At 34.3% G+C, this 14,155-nt stretch overlaps 1 protein-coding gene across 2 annotated transcripts in view; it reads left to right on the forward strand.

The window, feature by feature from the left end:
* The window catches only part of cdk17 (cyclin dependent kinase 17), a 67,411-nt gene that overhangs the window by 46,809 nt on the left and 6,447 nt on the right, over positions 1 to 14,155 (forward strand). For both annotated transcript variants that reach the window (XM_016535418.1, XM_016535417.1), the window contains exons 3-10: positions 1,217 to 1,381; positions 6,088 to 6,221; positions 8,553 to 8,678; positions 10,775 to 10,831; positions 12,189 to 12,303; positions 12,421 to 12,515; positions 12,609 to 12,671; positions 12,811 to 12,934. In XM_016535418.1, the coding sequence (XP_016390904.1) occupies positions 1,217 to 1,381; positions 6,088 to 6,221; positions 8,553 to 8,678; positions 10,775 to 10,831; positions 12,189 to 12,303; positions 12,421 to 12,515; positions 12,609 to 12,671; positions 12,811 to 12,934 (879 nt within the window). The remainder of the gene's footprint in view (positions 1 to 1,216; positions 1,382 to 6,087; positions 6,222 to 8,552; positions 8,679 to 10,774; positions 10,832 to 12,188; positions 12,304 to 12,420; positions 12,516 to 12,608; positions 12,672 to 12,810; positions 12,935 to 14,155) is intronic.

The raw sequence follows: 14,155 nt of genomic DNA on the forward strand, positions 1-14,155 counted from the left end.
AACCGGTGTTGCGGCTTAACACCGGTATCACCGTCAGCACCGTCTATCGCGGCAAGCCTACTTTACACATACTTTTCCCTTTTTTTGAGTTCAGCTTTATAATATAAGACTTTATAAATAAAACTGACAGAAATAAACAAGTTACTAATTTTTTTTCTCCATGTTTAACTTCAATATTCAATAATTTCTTTATAATAAACCAAGTTAAAAAAAAAAAAAAACTTTTTCTATTAGGGAGCCTGTAGATCTGTTGGTACCATTATCAAGTGTTCAGGATATTAATGCTTTTCAGTATTTGACCCAGGGATCAAATTTGACCTAGGCGGATGCGATTTAATAGGACATTCGGTGGGTTAAATATTGTATAAGAAAGACATTTTAGCTTGGGTTGTTTAGAGACAGAGAGCCTCGCTGTTTGTGTTTGTATGTCTGAGCATGCTGCGGTAGAATGACTTTTAGATTACAACATCCCAGAGAGCAGCTCTTTATCTCCTTATGTAATGCAGTACCACTGCGGTGCTGTGTGTGTTTTTTTTCATGCGTGTGTATATGGGTGTGTGTGCAAGCTCAAGGAAGGGTTGGTTGACTGGACAGGTGGTGTGAGCAAAAACAGGTGAAACAATAATGTACAGTATGTGGAAAATAATGTGTTTTTTTAACCTTAAACCGCATAAACACATTGCATTACACCAAATACACAAAATAATGTTATTTTTAGCAACATCATATGACCCCTTTAATAATGTGTTGTCATATCAACAGCTATTTAATAATTAACTCTCCTTTTGATTAAAACTTAAGTTTGTTTGATTGATGCTTTATCATGCCTTGTGTTGATTGTGTTGATTGGCTCAAATGGCTCCAGTATCAACAACTGCTTTCCTATTGGTTTAAATGTTGCTATAGCAACACCTTTGCTATGATTGGCTTTCGATTAAAAGTGAAAAGCACAGCAGGTGTTGCCTTCCCAGCATCACTCAGCTTGATGGAAAGTGAAAGATATGGGTGATTATGTCAAGACATCACCAGTTTCTAGAAAGTTGCTGGTTTCTCTTTATTGCTGTAGCTTCTCTTTGACCTCAGCGTAACCTCATGTAGTAAAGTAATACTTTTAATGAAGTATTGACTGCTTCGCACCTATAAGGATATAAATCTATTCATGCAATTACACTGATGTTTTGTGTGTGTATTGACGGAGGTCTCGTTGTTATTTCAGAGCCCATCGTGAGGAATGGCCGGCCGCCCTCCTCCCACAGCATGCACTCGTTTTTGCACCAGTACACGGGCTCCTTTAAGAAGCCTCCCCTGCGCAGGCCACACAGTGTCATCGGGGGCAGTCTGGGGTCCTTCATGGCCATGCCTCGAAACGGCAGCCGTCTCGGTGAGTGGCCAATCATAACACATTTGCAGGCTGTTTCGAAGAGCCTTCATTTAAAGTCCTATTCAGAAGTATTCAGCATTAAACATGATTCTTTAAAAAGACTAAATTCATCATGCATATCTTTGGACTGTTCAATATAATGTGCAGCAATAATCCATTGCATTGGACTTGACAAAACAACAAAAATTGGATATGAATTGTAGTAATATTCAAACATTTTAATAATTGTAATATAATTTCATTTCTTATTTTAATTTAACAGTTATTACACAATTTTAGTAATTTTAGAGAGTTATTACAGGATCTTAATCATTTTAATAAAAATATTTTTTTAGAATTACATTAATTAGAATTACATTTAATATTTGCTAATATAATAATTAAAAAAAAACATTTTTTATATTAATAAACTTTTAATGTTTAATTTTTCGGGATTAACAACAATTATTTTGTTATTATTGTTAATGTTAATGTTAATAATTTTAGTAAAATAGTATTTAATTAGAATTGAGTTACATTTCATTGATTTTAATATTAATATAATCTTTACATGTGTAATTTATTCATAATTAATATTGTTATTATTATTGTTATTGTTATTTTTTTGAGTAGCATTTTATTTTTAAAATTAGAATTTAATTGTTTATTATTTTTATTTTAATATACAATTTAATGTTTCAGTTTTTTAAGGATTAATAAAGTAAGTTTAGTAGATAGAAAGTAAATAGTTACTGCAGAATGTTGTTCGTTTTAATACAGTTGTAATTTCCTAATTAGAATTTAATTAAATTCAGTTAATATCTTTATTTTAAGTAAACCTTTTCACCCTTTCAAAACCTTTTTAGGATTACTTTTATTATTATAATTATTTATATATTTTTAATTCAAGACTATTTTTTAAAGAAAATAAAGAAATATTGAAATAAAGAGAAATATTAATATTATACTTCGATGTCATTTAGTTTTGTTGACTTTTTAAAATAAAAAGTCTTTGTAATTATGTATTAGTATTAATGTTTTCAATATTTGGCTCAATCCTTTGGGTTGGTTAATGATGGATCATTTTTAGGGAGCGTGGTGTGGATGAAGCATACCTGACGCTTGTGAATGACTCAAGTCGCACTCACCCACAACCAATCCCAAAGACCACGCCCACTTTCCCTTCATTGGCTATTTCAGTTTGAGTGCCAGCAAGCAGTTCTTCTCTCTAAAAGTGTTTAGTTATATTAAAGGATCAGTCATGAGTCAAAAATTCAGCTCTGCAAAATCTTGCTATGCGATGAATGTGAGCCACTCAACCTTATCTCCCTGTCGTCATGGGAGCAGTCATGTCTAACCCCGGTGTGCATGCGTGCAACTGCGCGAGTGGGCGTTCACTCACACACTGACAGGAAGTGAGTCAGGAGAAGGTTAGTGGGAGGCGATCGAACAAGAAGTGTGTGTCACAGTTGAATGGTTCCGTCCGGCTTCTCTCAGAGTGTGTTTGTGTGGTGCTTCATATACATGAGGTTATTATTTACCAGCATCTCAGACACAAGTCCAGATGTGTCCGGCCCCCATTCCCATATTCTTATCCTTTAACAGTGATGTCAGCGAGCGGCTGTTTGTTTATTTGCCACCGATTGTGGAATTTGTAAGCTGTGATGTAAATGCATTCGGTGATCATCTTGAGTTTCCTCGAATAGGACGCATTCCAAGTCAAAGACAGTCTGGAGTTTATTAGAGTCTGACCCACTTTCGTTCTTGCAGGATTTTTCCGTGCCACACTTTTTTTTTTTTTTGTGAAAAGTAGAACACTGTGCATTCTAGACTTTCACATCATTAGTGTGTAAAAGACGGCCGGAGGAGAGCAGAAGTCGGAGCAATGGGGTGAGGCAGACAGATGACACACGTCAAAATTGTCTCGGGCTTGACGGAATGAAAGAGCACAGCGCTTCTGATGTTGAGAGGAGGAGGTGGAAGGAGATGAAAGGCAGGAAAGGGAGAGTGAACAGATGGAAATGGCGTGATTTGACAGAGTGACTCGTTACCTCACAGTATGTCGGATTTAAAAAAAAAGAGGGCACATTACCTGCGACTGCACACGCTTTCACACTTCCACACACACACATCATCTCGCTGTTTCAAAGACTTCATTGGTGTAACGGGATGCAGAAATGAGGCCACAGCGGTTACTAGTCATGAAACTGGATCTCTCCTCATGTCTCTCTAATAAGAAATGTCCAGGTCATGTTTCACCCCAAAGTCAAAATATAAAAGAAATACCAAGAAATTATATTCTGCATAAACCATGATGGCTAAGATTTTTTGCACTGACATTATTTCTATTAATTCCCCCAAATTATTTTATTTAATATATTCTATTCTATTCTATTCTATTCTATTCTCATTATCAAAAAGCCAAACAGAGGACTGGTATCTTGGCTTAAAAAAAAAGTCCCAAAATACTCAAAAATGAAATTTATTAAATCCAGTTTTTTATTTATTTATTTTATTTTTTCAAGACAATTAAGGACATTTCCCCCAAAGTTAGTCAAAAGATTATTTAATTAAATCCAATTATTTATTTTATTGGGCAACAAATGCATGTCCAGAGAGTAGCTGCCTTTGTCATGATCAACTGCTTTAATTTTTTTTTTAATTTGGGCACATTTTCTAAAAAAAATATATACTTTTTATTAAATTCTTATTACCAATTATTTTTATTTTGATATACTTTTTTATTAAATTCTTATTACCAATTATTTTTATTTTATTTAGAATATATTAATACATAAATGCTGCCTTAAAGGGGTCATATGATGCTTTTTTAAAGATCATTATTTTGTGTATTGGGTGTAACAGAATATGTTGACTTTTTTTGCCCACATTTCAGTAATGATAGTAATGAGGATAATGTGCTTCATTGTTTTTGCTTAATTTTTATGCAAAATACATTTATTCACCAAAGATTCACTTCTCTCCCTCTGGTCTGAAGATATCAGAGCGGACAGACAGCAGACAGCTGTGCCGTAATGGATGGCCCTCAGGTTAGGTACTTTTTACTGCCTCGGCCAGATAAAAGAGCGGGCCGATATGTCACCCTTGGGGGACTCCTCCTTATGAGGTGAGGGAGGAGGGGGCCGTACAGCAGCAAACAGCCTGCCATAAAACTACAGAGCCACGACCACACCTTTAGACTCTTTTTCTAGTTCACAGCACTCTTTTATGTGGGAATATAATCTCTTTTCTTCCGGAACAGCTTTTATTTTCCATTGCTTTTCGGCCGCCCCTTTTCCAAGTACTAAAAGACTGCGCGTACATGCACATGTACATGAACACGTGTTGACTGGACGGGACTCTTAATTCCCGGCCGCTGGTTTTCAATTGGTGAATGTGCATGTGGTTTTTAAACCCTGATTACATCATGATTTGGCCCATAGGCCAGCTCCGATAAGCCGGATCATACTTTTATGTAATAGAGAAGAGTTGAGGACATAGTTCACACACAAGTGCTGTATAAACAAAAAGCACATGGGAAAGTGCATATCCCTTCACACCTTTCTTGTTTTCGGTGTAATCCATGTGCCTTTCTCAGGAATCGTGGTTTAGGTGAATTTGAACAGAAGGTGGTGTGTCAGTGTCATGCTTGACTGGTTTTCATGAATATCAAGAACTGCGGGAAAATTATTAACAGACGTTCTGCTTGATGTGCTGTGCGTATGTCGCTTTATGTACACAGGTATGAGTGTGTGTGTGTGTGTGTGTGTGTGTGTTTTTAAAGGGAAGAGGATGAATAAGGTCTTTCACTGAAATCAAATGCTGCTTTTACAGCACACACACATTAGACTGAATCCCGAATCACTATCTATCCTACATAGTCAGATTAGTGTGTCCCAAACCATAGTATATTAAAATAGTATTTCAGATGTACTTTTTAACTGATTTTAACCATAAGATAATGTAATAGTAATGTCCTTAAAGTGCATCTTAGGCCTAAATTTAGTCAACATTTGCCTTTTTTGATGGCTGTTTTGTGTTTAAACTCTTTGTATTTTAAAATGTAATCAAAATAAAAATTTGGATTAAGAAAACAATTGGTAAATGCTTTCTTATAGTAAGTTACTTGTTTTTAAAAGTTATGATATTTTGATTTTACAGACTTTTTTCCCATTTAAATAAAATTTCCACCTTGAATTAAACTATTTAAAAATTACATATCCATTTAAAATATTAAATGTGTTTTTATTTATTTGTCAAATTGTAAAGTAAAATTTTTTTTATTTAAATTATTTTTTATAATTTTAAATATGATCATAATAATAATGACACTCATATAAATTGAATTAAGTCCAATTTTTATCTTATTTTATCAAATTCTCATTAGCAATTGAAAAGCCACATAGAGGACTTGTACCTTAGTTTAAAAAATGTCCAAAAATAAATTTTATTTAATCCAAATATTCTATTTTATTTTTTTCAGAATAAATTAAATTCAGTATAAAAGATGTAATGAAAAAATATGATCAAACGTGCATTCTTTTATTGCGTATTAGTGTAAGTATATTGGGAACTATTGTAAGTATTGGGATTCAGCTATGTACGAGTATATGCGCTAATAAAACCTCCCAGAAACCCTTTCCATAGCTCATCCGTTAGAGCAGAAGCGTCTCGCACCACATATATCACACATTTTCATTTTCTAACCTCCTCTTCCTCTCTCGCAGACATTGTTCATGAGAATCTGAAGATGGGTTCGGATGGAGAGAGCGATCAGGCCTCAGGGACGTCCTCGGACGAAGTGCAATCGCCCACCGGCGTGTGTCTCCGCACCAGAAATCATCGGCGCATATCCATGGAGGTAAGACAGACCGCGTGTGGCCATAAATTAATCAGCAGCACAAACCTGCCACACGCTCACTTATTCACAGGAGGAGGCAGAAAGCGTGCGCGTGTTACCCTGAAAGCTTCAGATTGGGTGATGTGTCACTACTGAGAGCTTTATTTTTGGCTTTGGGTAGGTGGAGGGATTCCTCTGGTGTGTTTTCTTTCTCATCCTTTCCTGTTTTCTCCCTTGTCCTGTTAGTCGGCTTTTCTCTTCCCTTTCCCCCTTGCTGAGATGATCTTAAGAAATTTTGAGGTTTTGTGGGCAGGTGCAGATGTTATAAGAGGAACTGCAGTTCGAGGACTCTCAGGTGTTAAACGTCAAGTTTTGAAGATTTTAGATCTTTGACTAGTTTTTGTCTTAACCAACCACAACAAATAACAGAACATTTTGTAAATCAAAGCCGTTTCTTTTTTGTCAATACGATTTGGTTTCTATGTCTAGGCTAACAGAATACGTAGTCCCGCCCATTGTGAATTCTCATTTGTCCAAAATCCCACTCCTTATAACTATGTATTAAACATCAAATATGTCCTGACTGGCTGTGATTATGATGCGTCATGTGGCTTTTTCGTTTCCTGTGAGTACAGAAAAATCACTGTAAACAGGCGTCGCATTTGGTTCGTACTGTATCAGACGGTGATTTTCAAATCATATACATCCGTGTCTGTCTGTCGAGGTTGGGCTGCTGTTTGATATCAATAACTGGCTTTCTGTCTTACCACACACAAGGATCTGAAAGGAATGGATTTGGTCTTTTTTTTTTTCTCGCTCCTTCCATTTCCACTTTCTATTCTTCTCTCTGCAGTACATTGTTAAAAAGAGGGTTTGATTAACACTGTTAGAGGATTTTGAAATAGAAAAACTACTTTTTTTTAATCAGAATTAACCTGAATACATCAAGACATTCACGTCACACTCTTGCTACATAAAGCATTTAAAGCTTCTTATTCTGGGGTTTTAATTGCAAACCTCAGTCCAAACTAGTTATTTGGCCATGTGTTCCTCTCTCTTTCTGTCTTTGGTGCTCTTTTGCCTCCTGCTGTATGAATTGGGTTACTGCAGCTACATGCACAGTTTAAAAGCCAATAGATATGTAGATATCACTTAACAATGTATAGGTGAATCTCATGAAGAGGTGTCAGGTCACATTCTACTTTTTAAAAATTAAGAGGGGAAGAAAAAAAGAATTTTGTTGGATATAGTCTGCTGTTATGATTTTGTGACATTTGCCAATTATTTTCAGGCCATTTAGTTTTAGTTTTACCACCAAAATCTCCTTACTGTAACATGTAATAACTATATAATATCCATATATATAAAAAAAAAAATATATATATATATATATATATAAATAATGTATATTATAATTAAATTTATAAATAAATAATATTAAATAATAAAATAATTTATCCATTTGAAGTTTGTCATTATAGTATTTGTTATACTCCTTTTGATTGGTTTAAAAAATTTAACTTTAAATAAAAAAATAAATAAAGTATTTTAATTACCAAGGCTTAGATATAGTGTTTGTTGTAATAATGCATAATTTACTAAGTTTAACGTTTTTAAAATTCTTTATTTACTTTTTATTATTATTATTTATTTATTTGTTGTTTTTTATTGTTATTTCCGTCTCAATACTCTGTCATGCATTTGAGTGTTTAACTTTTTTTGTAGTTTTCATTATTCTCAAATTCATTGATTCTCATTAGATTCTCATTGCTGTGACAGTTATGAAAATCATCTTGTCTAAACACTTTAAAAAGTGGCACAAATTCTTTTATTTTGCATTAAAGTGATGAGAATTGCGTGGGTAAATGTGCTTAATTTAAGATTAATGTGCTCATTTGAATGTTATTAAAAATGTCATGATGCAAAATACAATTAGTTTTTCTTTTGATTTTGGGGTGAAGTGATTCACTCCTCATTCAGCCTGTACTTGTACACAAGTATTGGACTGATGTGCTGCCCAATGAGATTATATCATGCTGCGAGCGTCTTTAAAAGTAGCCTGTGGGTGGAGAAAAAAGCCATGAGAGAGAGAGAGATGTAAATGCAGGAGATTCAAAGCATGATGGAGGGTTATTTATGGAAGATGCTAATGCTCTGGTTTGAGAACGGCTTTATGAAGTCACGCTATCTTATTTAAAACAAGCACACACGCATTGCTCTCAGACGAGACACACCAAATGAATAGTCACCAAGCATCAATTATTAATCTGATTCCTACTTTGATAAGAACTGAGCTAATTTTGTCCCTCGCGACTGACTTGTTTGCATATGTGTGTGTGATTTGATTCTCAGGACCTGAATAAACGCTTGTCTTTGCCTGCTGATATCCGGATTCCTGACGGTTACCTGGAAAAGCTGCAGCTGAGCAGCCCGCCGTTTGACCAACCCCTCAGCCGACGGTCACGTAGAGCCTCGCTGGTGAGTTTGCGTGAATAAACCCTTAAAAGGCCCTTTTACGACATTAAAAGGTAGTTTACCTTCTAATGCCATCATATTTGTCCCATACTAGTCTTAATTATGTGTTTGTGTTTTCTATAAACCACATAATCATGACGCACCTCCTCACTGAACTAGCATTTTATCTCAGATGTAAATAAATCACGTTTCATAATATGCCGTGCGTCTCTTTGTTTGAGCATGATGGGATATCTACCTAGCAACCATGCAGCATAGCAACACGACTCGACATTAAGTTTCTCTTTTGACATCAATGGCTGTGGGATCATGGTGTTCAAGATGAATAAATCCCACATTGTGTTTGAAACAATAAGGTTTATGTAGATTATTCAATCTGGCAGAGTTAAAACTATGACACGGCTGTCAAACAGCAAGCCATTGTCACTCTGAATTAGATATTATACTATGTATATTATCGTTCAAAAGTTTGCAGTCAGTAATAATACTTTTAATTTGCAAAATATGCATTAAATTGATCAAAAGTGACAGGGAAAACATTTATAATGTTACAAAAGATTTCTATTTCAATTAAAAGCTTAAAAGTTCATCAAAGAATTATAGTTTTTGCAAAAATATTAACCAGCAGCACAACTGATTTCAACATTGATAATTAGAAATGTTTCTTGAGCAGCAAATCAACATATCTGAATGAAGACTGGAGTAATGATGCTGAATATTCAGCTTTGACATCACACAAATAAAATGTTTTAAAGTCTATTAAAATAGAAAATCTTACATTTAAATTGTAATAATATTTTATAATATTACTGTTTTTACTTTTTCTAAAACATTTAAATAAATGAAATAACAGTCCACAAACTTTTGAACCATAATGTATTTTACAATCAATTGCTGTCTGTGAAATGCATAATAGTGTGTTTTATATCTATTTAAAGGATGGGTCATTTGAAAATATCTGAATTTAATCACCCTCATTTTGTACCAAATCCATTTGACTTTTTTTTTGCACATGTCTAAGATGTTTTTAATCATCAATGCAATGAAATCATACAATATCCACGGTTGGTCAAACGCCAGTGTTGCTAATATATGTTAATCAAAGCTTGTAATGCTTTTGTATACAAGCATTTTTCTGCCAAACGGACATGGTTGAATCTCTTTGATTGCATCCGTGTCATATTACACCACAAAATTTAAAGATTAAAAAAATTGTAAAAAAAAAAAAAAGTTTAAAAATAACATTTGCAATTTGTGCAAATTTCCACAAATTGTCCAAACGGCTTTTGCACTATATTATAAGTTTTCAGAAGCTGTGCAATGACTTTGTGGGTCACGATTGGTTACAAAATGTGATCTAATCGAATTAGATTTGAGAAGTACAGAGAATAGCTCGCACAAAACTATCATATTAAGACTTATGTGAGAATCGAAATAGTGCACAAGCCTCACAGGCTACTTTTAAAGTGCTTTTTTGCAGGTTGAAAACTCATGGTACGTACTTTATTGTATGCAAAGAACAATTTTGAAGACCTTTTGAGCTCCATGATTAAAAGAAATGGGTTATTATGTTAGATTATGTCTGAAGAATATTCAGCTCTAGTTAATGAGTCCACAGCAAGCTTTTCAAAATAACATGGACTGCTGCAGATAAACCCGGCCCGTGGACGAGAAACCTAGTGTGTCGCACTCTCAGTGGAGCACAAAGACACATACCATGTTCTTTGTCTGTTGGGCGCATACGTAGAGGGTTTTGCATGTGAAAAGCCCCCTGCTTTTGCGTCTGGGTTTCTTGGCATCCATTGTTCTTAGCTGTCATCCGTCTATGTCGTCCCCACCTCCAACCCTCAATGTGTGTGTAAAGGAGAGGGGGTTTATGTTGGCATTCTGGTGCCCCCTGGTGTCCATGGGAGTCTGAATACTGTGTGTGATTAATGGCTTTGTCTGGGAAATAATTTTGGCTGCCGATATCAGAGACAGCGAGCAACACTCCAGACACGTGTTTTTCACTGATAAGGTCTGTTGAACACATGCAGGCCTGTTCAGCATTAACCAGATTGCATTAATGAAGCAATCTCTCTCCTTCTCTCTTTTTATAGTCAGAAATCGGCTTTGGGAAACTGGAGACCTACATCAAACTGGACAAGTTGGGAGAGGTACGATGAGTCTAGTTCTGACATTTCATCATTGTTTTGCCCTGTCAGAAAAGCGCGTTTAATAGTGATTAATGATTCGGTGGATGATACAACAGAAGTCTTGGACTTGCACATCACACAGAAGTTTTCATTAACTGATAGCATTATAGGAATACTCTGTTTGCAGGTGTTTCTGCCACTGTGTTTAACTGTAACTGAACATGTTCAATAATAAGGGGGTTATTGAGATGATCTTGGTCATTGATGGCAGTCTGCTGATCATTTGACTGTACATAAGATATTTTTCAAAGTATTATTGGGTGTTTTTTAGATGTAATATTTATTTTACTTATTTAGTTATTTTTTATAAAAAAAAAAGTTTGATACTTGTCAGCAAATAATTAATCCATTAACTACATCTCTAGTGTAAAACTTGTGTGATTTAGTGCTGTCAAATCGATTAATCGTGATAAATCACATCCAAAATAAAAGTTTGTGTTTAAGAAATATATGTAATATATATTTATATCATATATATTTATATTATAAATATAAATATACACACTACACACACATATATTATGTCAACACAAACTTTTATTTTTGATGCGATTAATCGCGATTAATCGATTTAACAGCACTAAATCAGACAAATTATTTTTCCAAGTACTATTTGTTTCTTTATTTTTTATTTTTAGCTGTACAGTAGGGACATAATATATTTTTTTAATTTAATATTTTTTTTAAACCGATAACAATTGTTGATAATTGTCAGGAAATTATTAATCCGTTAAACACATAGTATATAACTTGTGTGACTGTACAAAATATTTTTTTTTAAGTTATTTTTTTAACTATTTATTTATTTTAATTTTTTTTAGTTCTACTGTGGGGGTCTAGTATTCAATTGTTAATAATTTTTTACTGTATGTATTTATTTATTTACTTATTGAAGCCAACAACATTAGGTTGATAATTGTCAGTAAATGATTAATCCAATAGCTGCATCTCTAGCGTGAAACTTGTGTGATTGTTATACATAAATTATTTGAAGTACTATTTTTTAAGTTGAGCATACAATACATTTATTTATTTAGTTAGTTAGATAACTTTATTTTTAACCAATAACATTGGTTGATTCTTGTCAGGAAATGATTAATCCATTACATGCATCCCTAGTGTAAAACTTGTGTGACTGACATTTTTCAGAGTACTGATTCTTTTTTTTTAGTTCTACAATAGGGATGTAATTTATTAATTCATTCATTTTACTACAATAACATTGCATGATACTTGTCAGTAAATGATTAATCTGTTGGTACATACCTTGTGACTTTTTGCATTCTGAAATCTAATGATTGTTATAATTGTATTATAGGGGACGTATGCCACCGTTTTCAAGGGGCGGAGCAAACTGACGGACAACCTGGTAGCTCTGAAAGAGATCCGGTTGGAGCATGAGGAGGGCGCTCCATGCACAGCTATTAGAGAGGGTGAGGAATCTCTCTCTCTGTGTCTCTTTCTATTCATCTCTCCTCAAAACCCCTTTGAATGCCAAGATACTCATGTCTATAGTGCCCTGATTGACCCTGCCGTTTTCTCTCTCTCAGTGTCATTATTGAAGGATTTAAAGCACGCCAACATCGTCACGCTTCATGATATTGTCCACACGGACAAATCCCTCACTCTGGTCTTTGAGTATCTGGTAAGTGAACGTCTCATGCTGCTCCTCTCATTCTGATCCATTTGCTTCTTGCTCTATTTATTTATTTATTTGTTCTGTGATGGCTTCCTGCAGGATAAGGATCTGAAGCAGTACATGGACGATTGTGGAAACATCATGAGCATGCACAACGTTAAGGTCTGTCCCGTGTCTGTTTATTCTACACCAAATGGATTTAACAAAACATAAACGGTCGGTTTGTTGGTATTAGTGCAATGCAACACATGAAACATTCTTTCTGGTCTTCTAACCTGTACTCTAACCTGTGTGGTTCTAGATTTTCCTGTTCCAGATCTTGAGAGGACTGGCGTACTGCCACAGACGCAAGGTCCTGCACCGGGACCTGAAACCACAGAACCTGCTCATCAATGAGAGGGGTGAACTCAAACTGGCAGACTTTGGTATGTTTAGCACTATGCTGTCAAATAAATGATATTCAGAAAATATTCTGTTATATATTACACTATTGAGTGCTTTATTTACATGTGTGTGTGTGTATATATATGTGTGTGTATATATATATATATATATATATATTTTTTAGGCCTGGGCAAGTTAACACGTTATCGCGCATTAATTGATTAAAGCCGGCAATTATTTTATCGAGCATTAACGCAGTTTTTTATTATTATGAAAGTCCGTTGAAAACTCTCTCTGGCTCTGAAAACACATACAGACAAACCATGGGTCACAGGAGGGGTGGGATTTTGATCAGTACTGGCTTGGGATGGGCGTCATCACGCGTTTCAATAAAAATATATTTTAATTATACATGTATGTATTTACAAATTTATGTATTTTAAAATGTTATATAGTATGTACTTTATTTTTCATTAATTCATATAATTCATTAAATTTATGTACTAACTTTATTATAAATTTCAATTGTATACAATTAATTTTTATATGTATTTTAACAAATATAAAAAGTTACGTAATTTATTTTCCATTAAAAATACATTTTAATGTATTATAAATGTATTAATTTACAAATGTATTAATTAACTTTTATTTTATTCTACATATAAATACTAAGTGTAATATTTCAAATTTAGGCAAATTTTAATGTATATTTTGTGTACTTTATATGTTCTTTATGTATTTTTATATTATAATATTTATATATTCAACATTTTTATTTAATTTGATATCATATGTAATTTAATTTTCATTAAAAATACATTATAATATATTATGAATTTGATTTACAAATTTATTTCTTACAGATCTATCACTCTTGCCGCTCAAAAATGTTCATGCAATCACGCTGCACGTATCATAAGTTCCGCGCTCACACTCACTGATCTATATATAACTGATATCCGCGGCACGGAGCGATCACACTAGTCCAACGAACCGGGCTTTGGGGGTCAAACGCGCTCGGGCACGGTTAAGATTGCCTAGAGTGAGTACACCCTTATTCTCCCGCATCCCACACACACGAGTCTCGCCCATCAGGTGTTGTCCCGCTCTGCACTCTGTTGCGTTGGGTCCCGCGATAGTGCAGGTCTCTACTCGGAAGGCTCCTGTTATAATGTTATGATCGAGGCTCTGGACTCTGAGCATAACTTGTTTTTCTATAACAAACTATAAAATATTTTCTATAGAAACATTAATGTCCT

Source organism: Sinocyclocheilus rhinocerous, unplaced genomic scaffold, assembly GCF_001515625.1.
Source record: "Sinocyclocheilus rhinocerous isolate Xijiao unplaced genomic scaffold, SAMN03320098_v1.1 scaffold395, whole genome shotgun sequence".
Taxonomy (NCBI): domain Eukaryota; kingdom Metazoa; phylum Chordata; class Actinopteri; order Cypriniformes; family Cyprinidae; genus Sinocyclocheilus; species Sinocyclocheilus rhinocerous.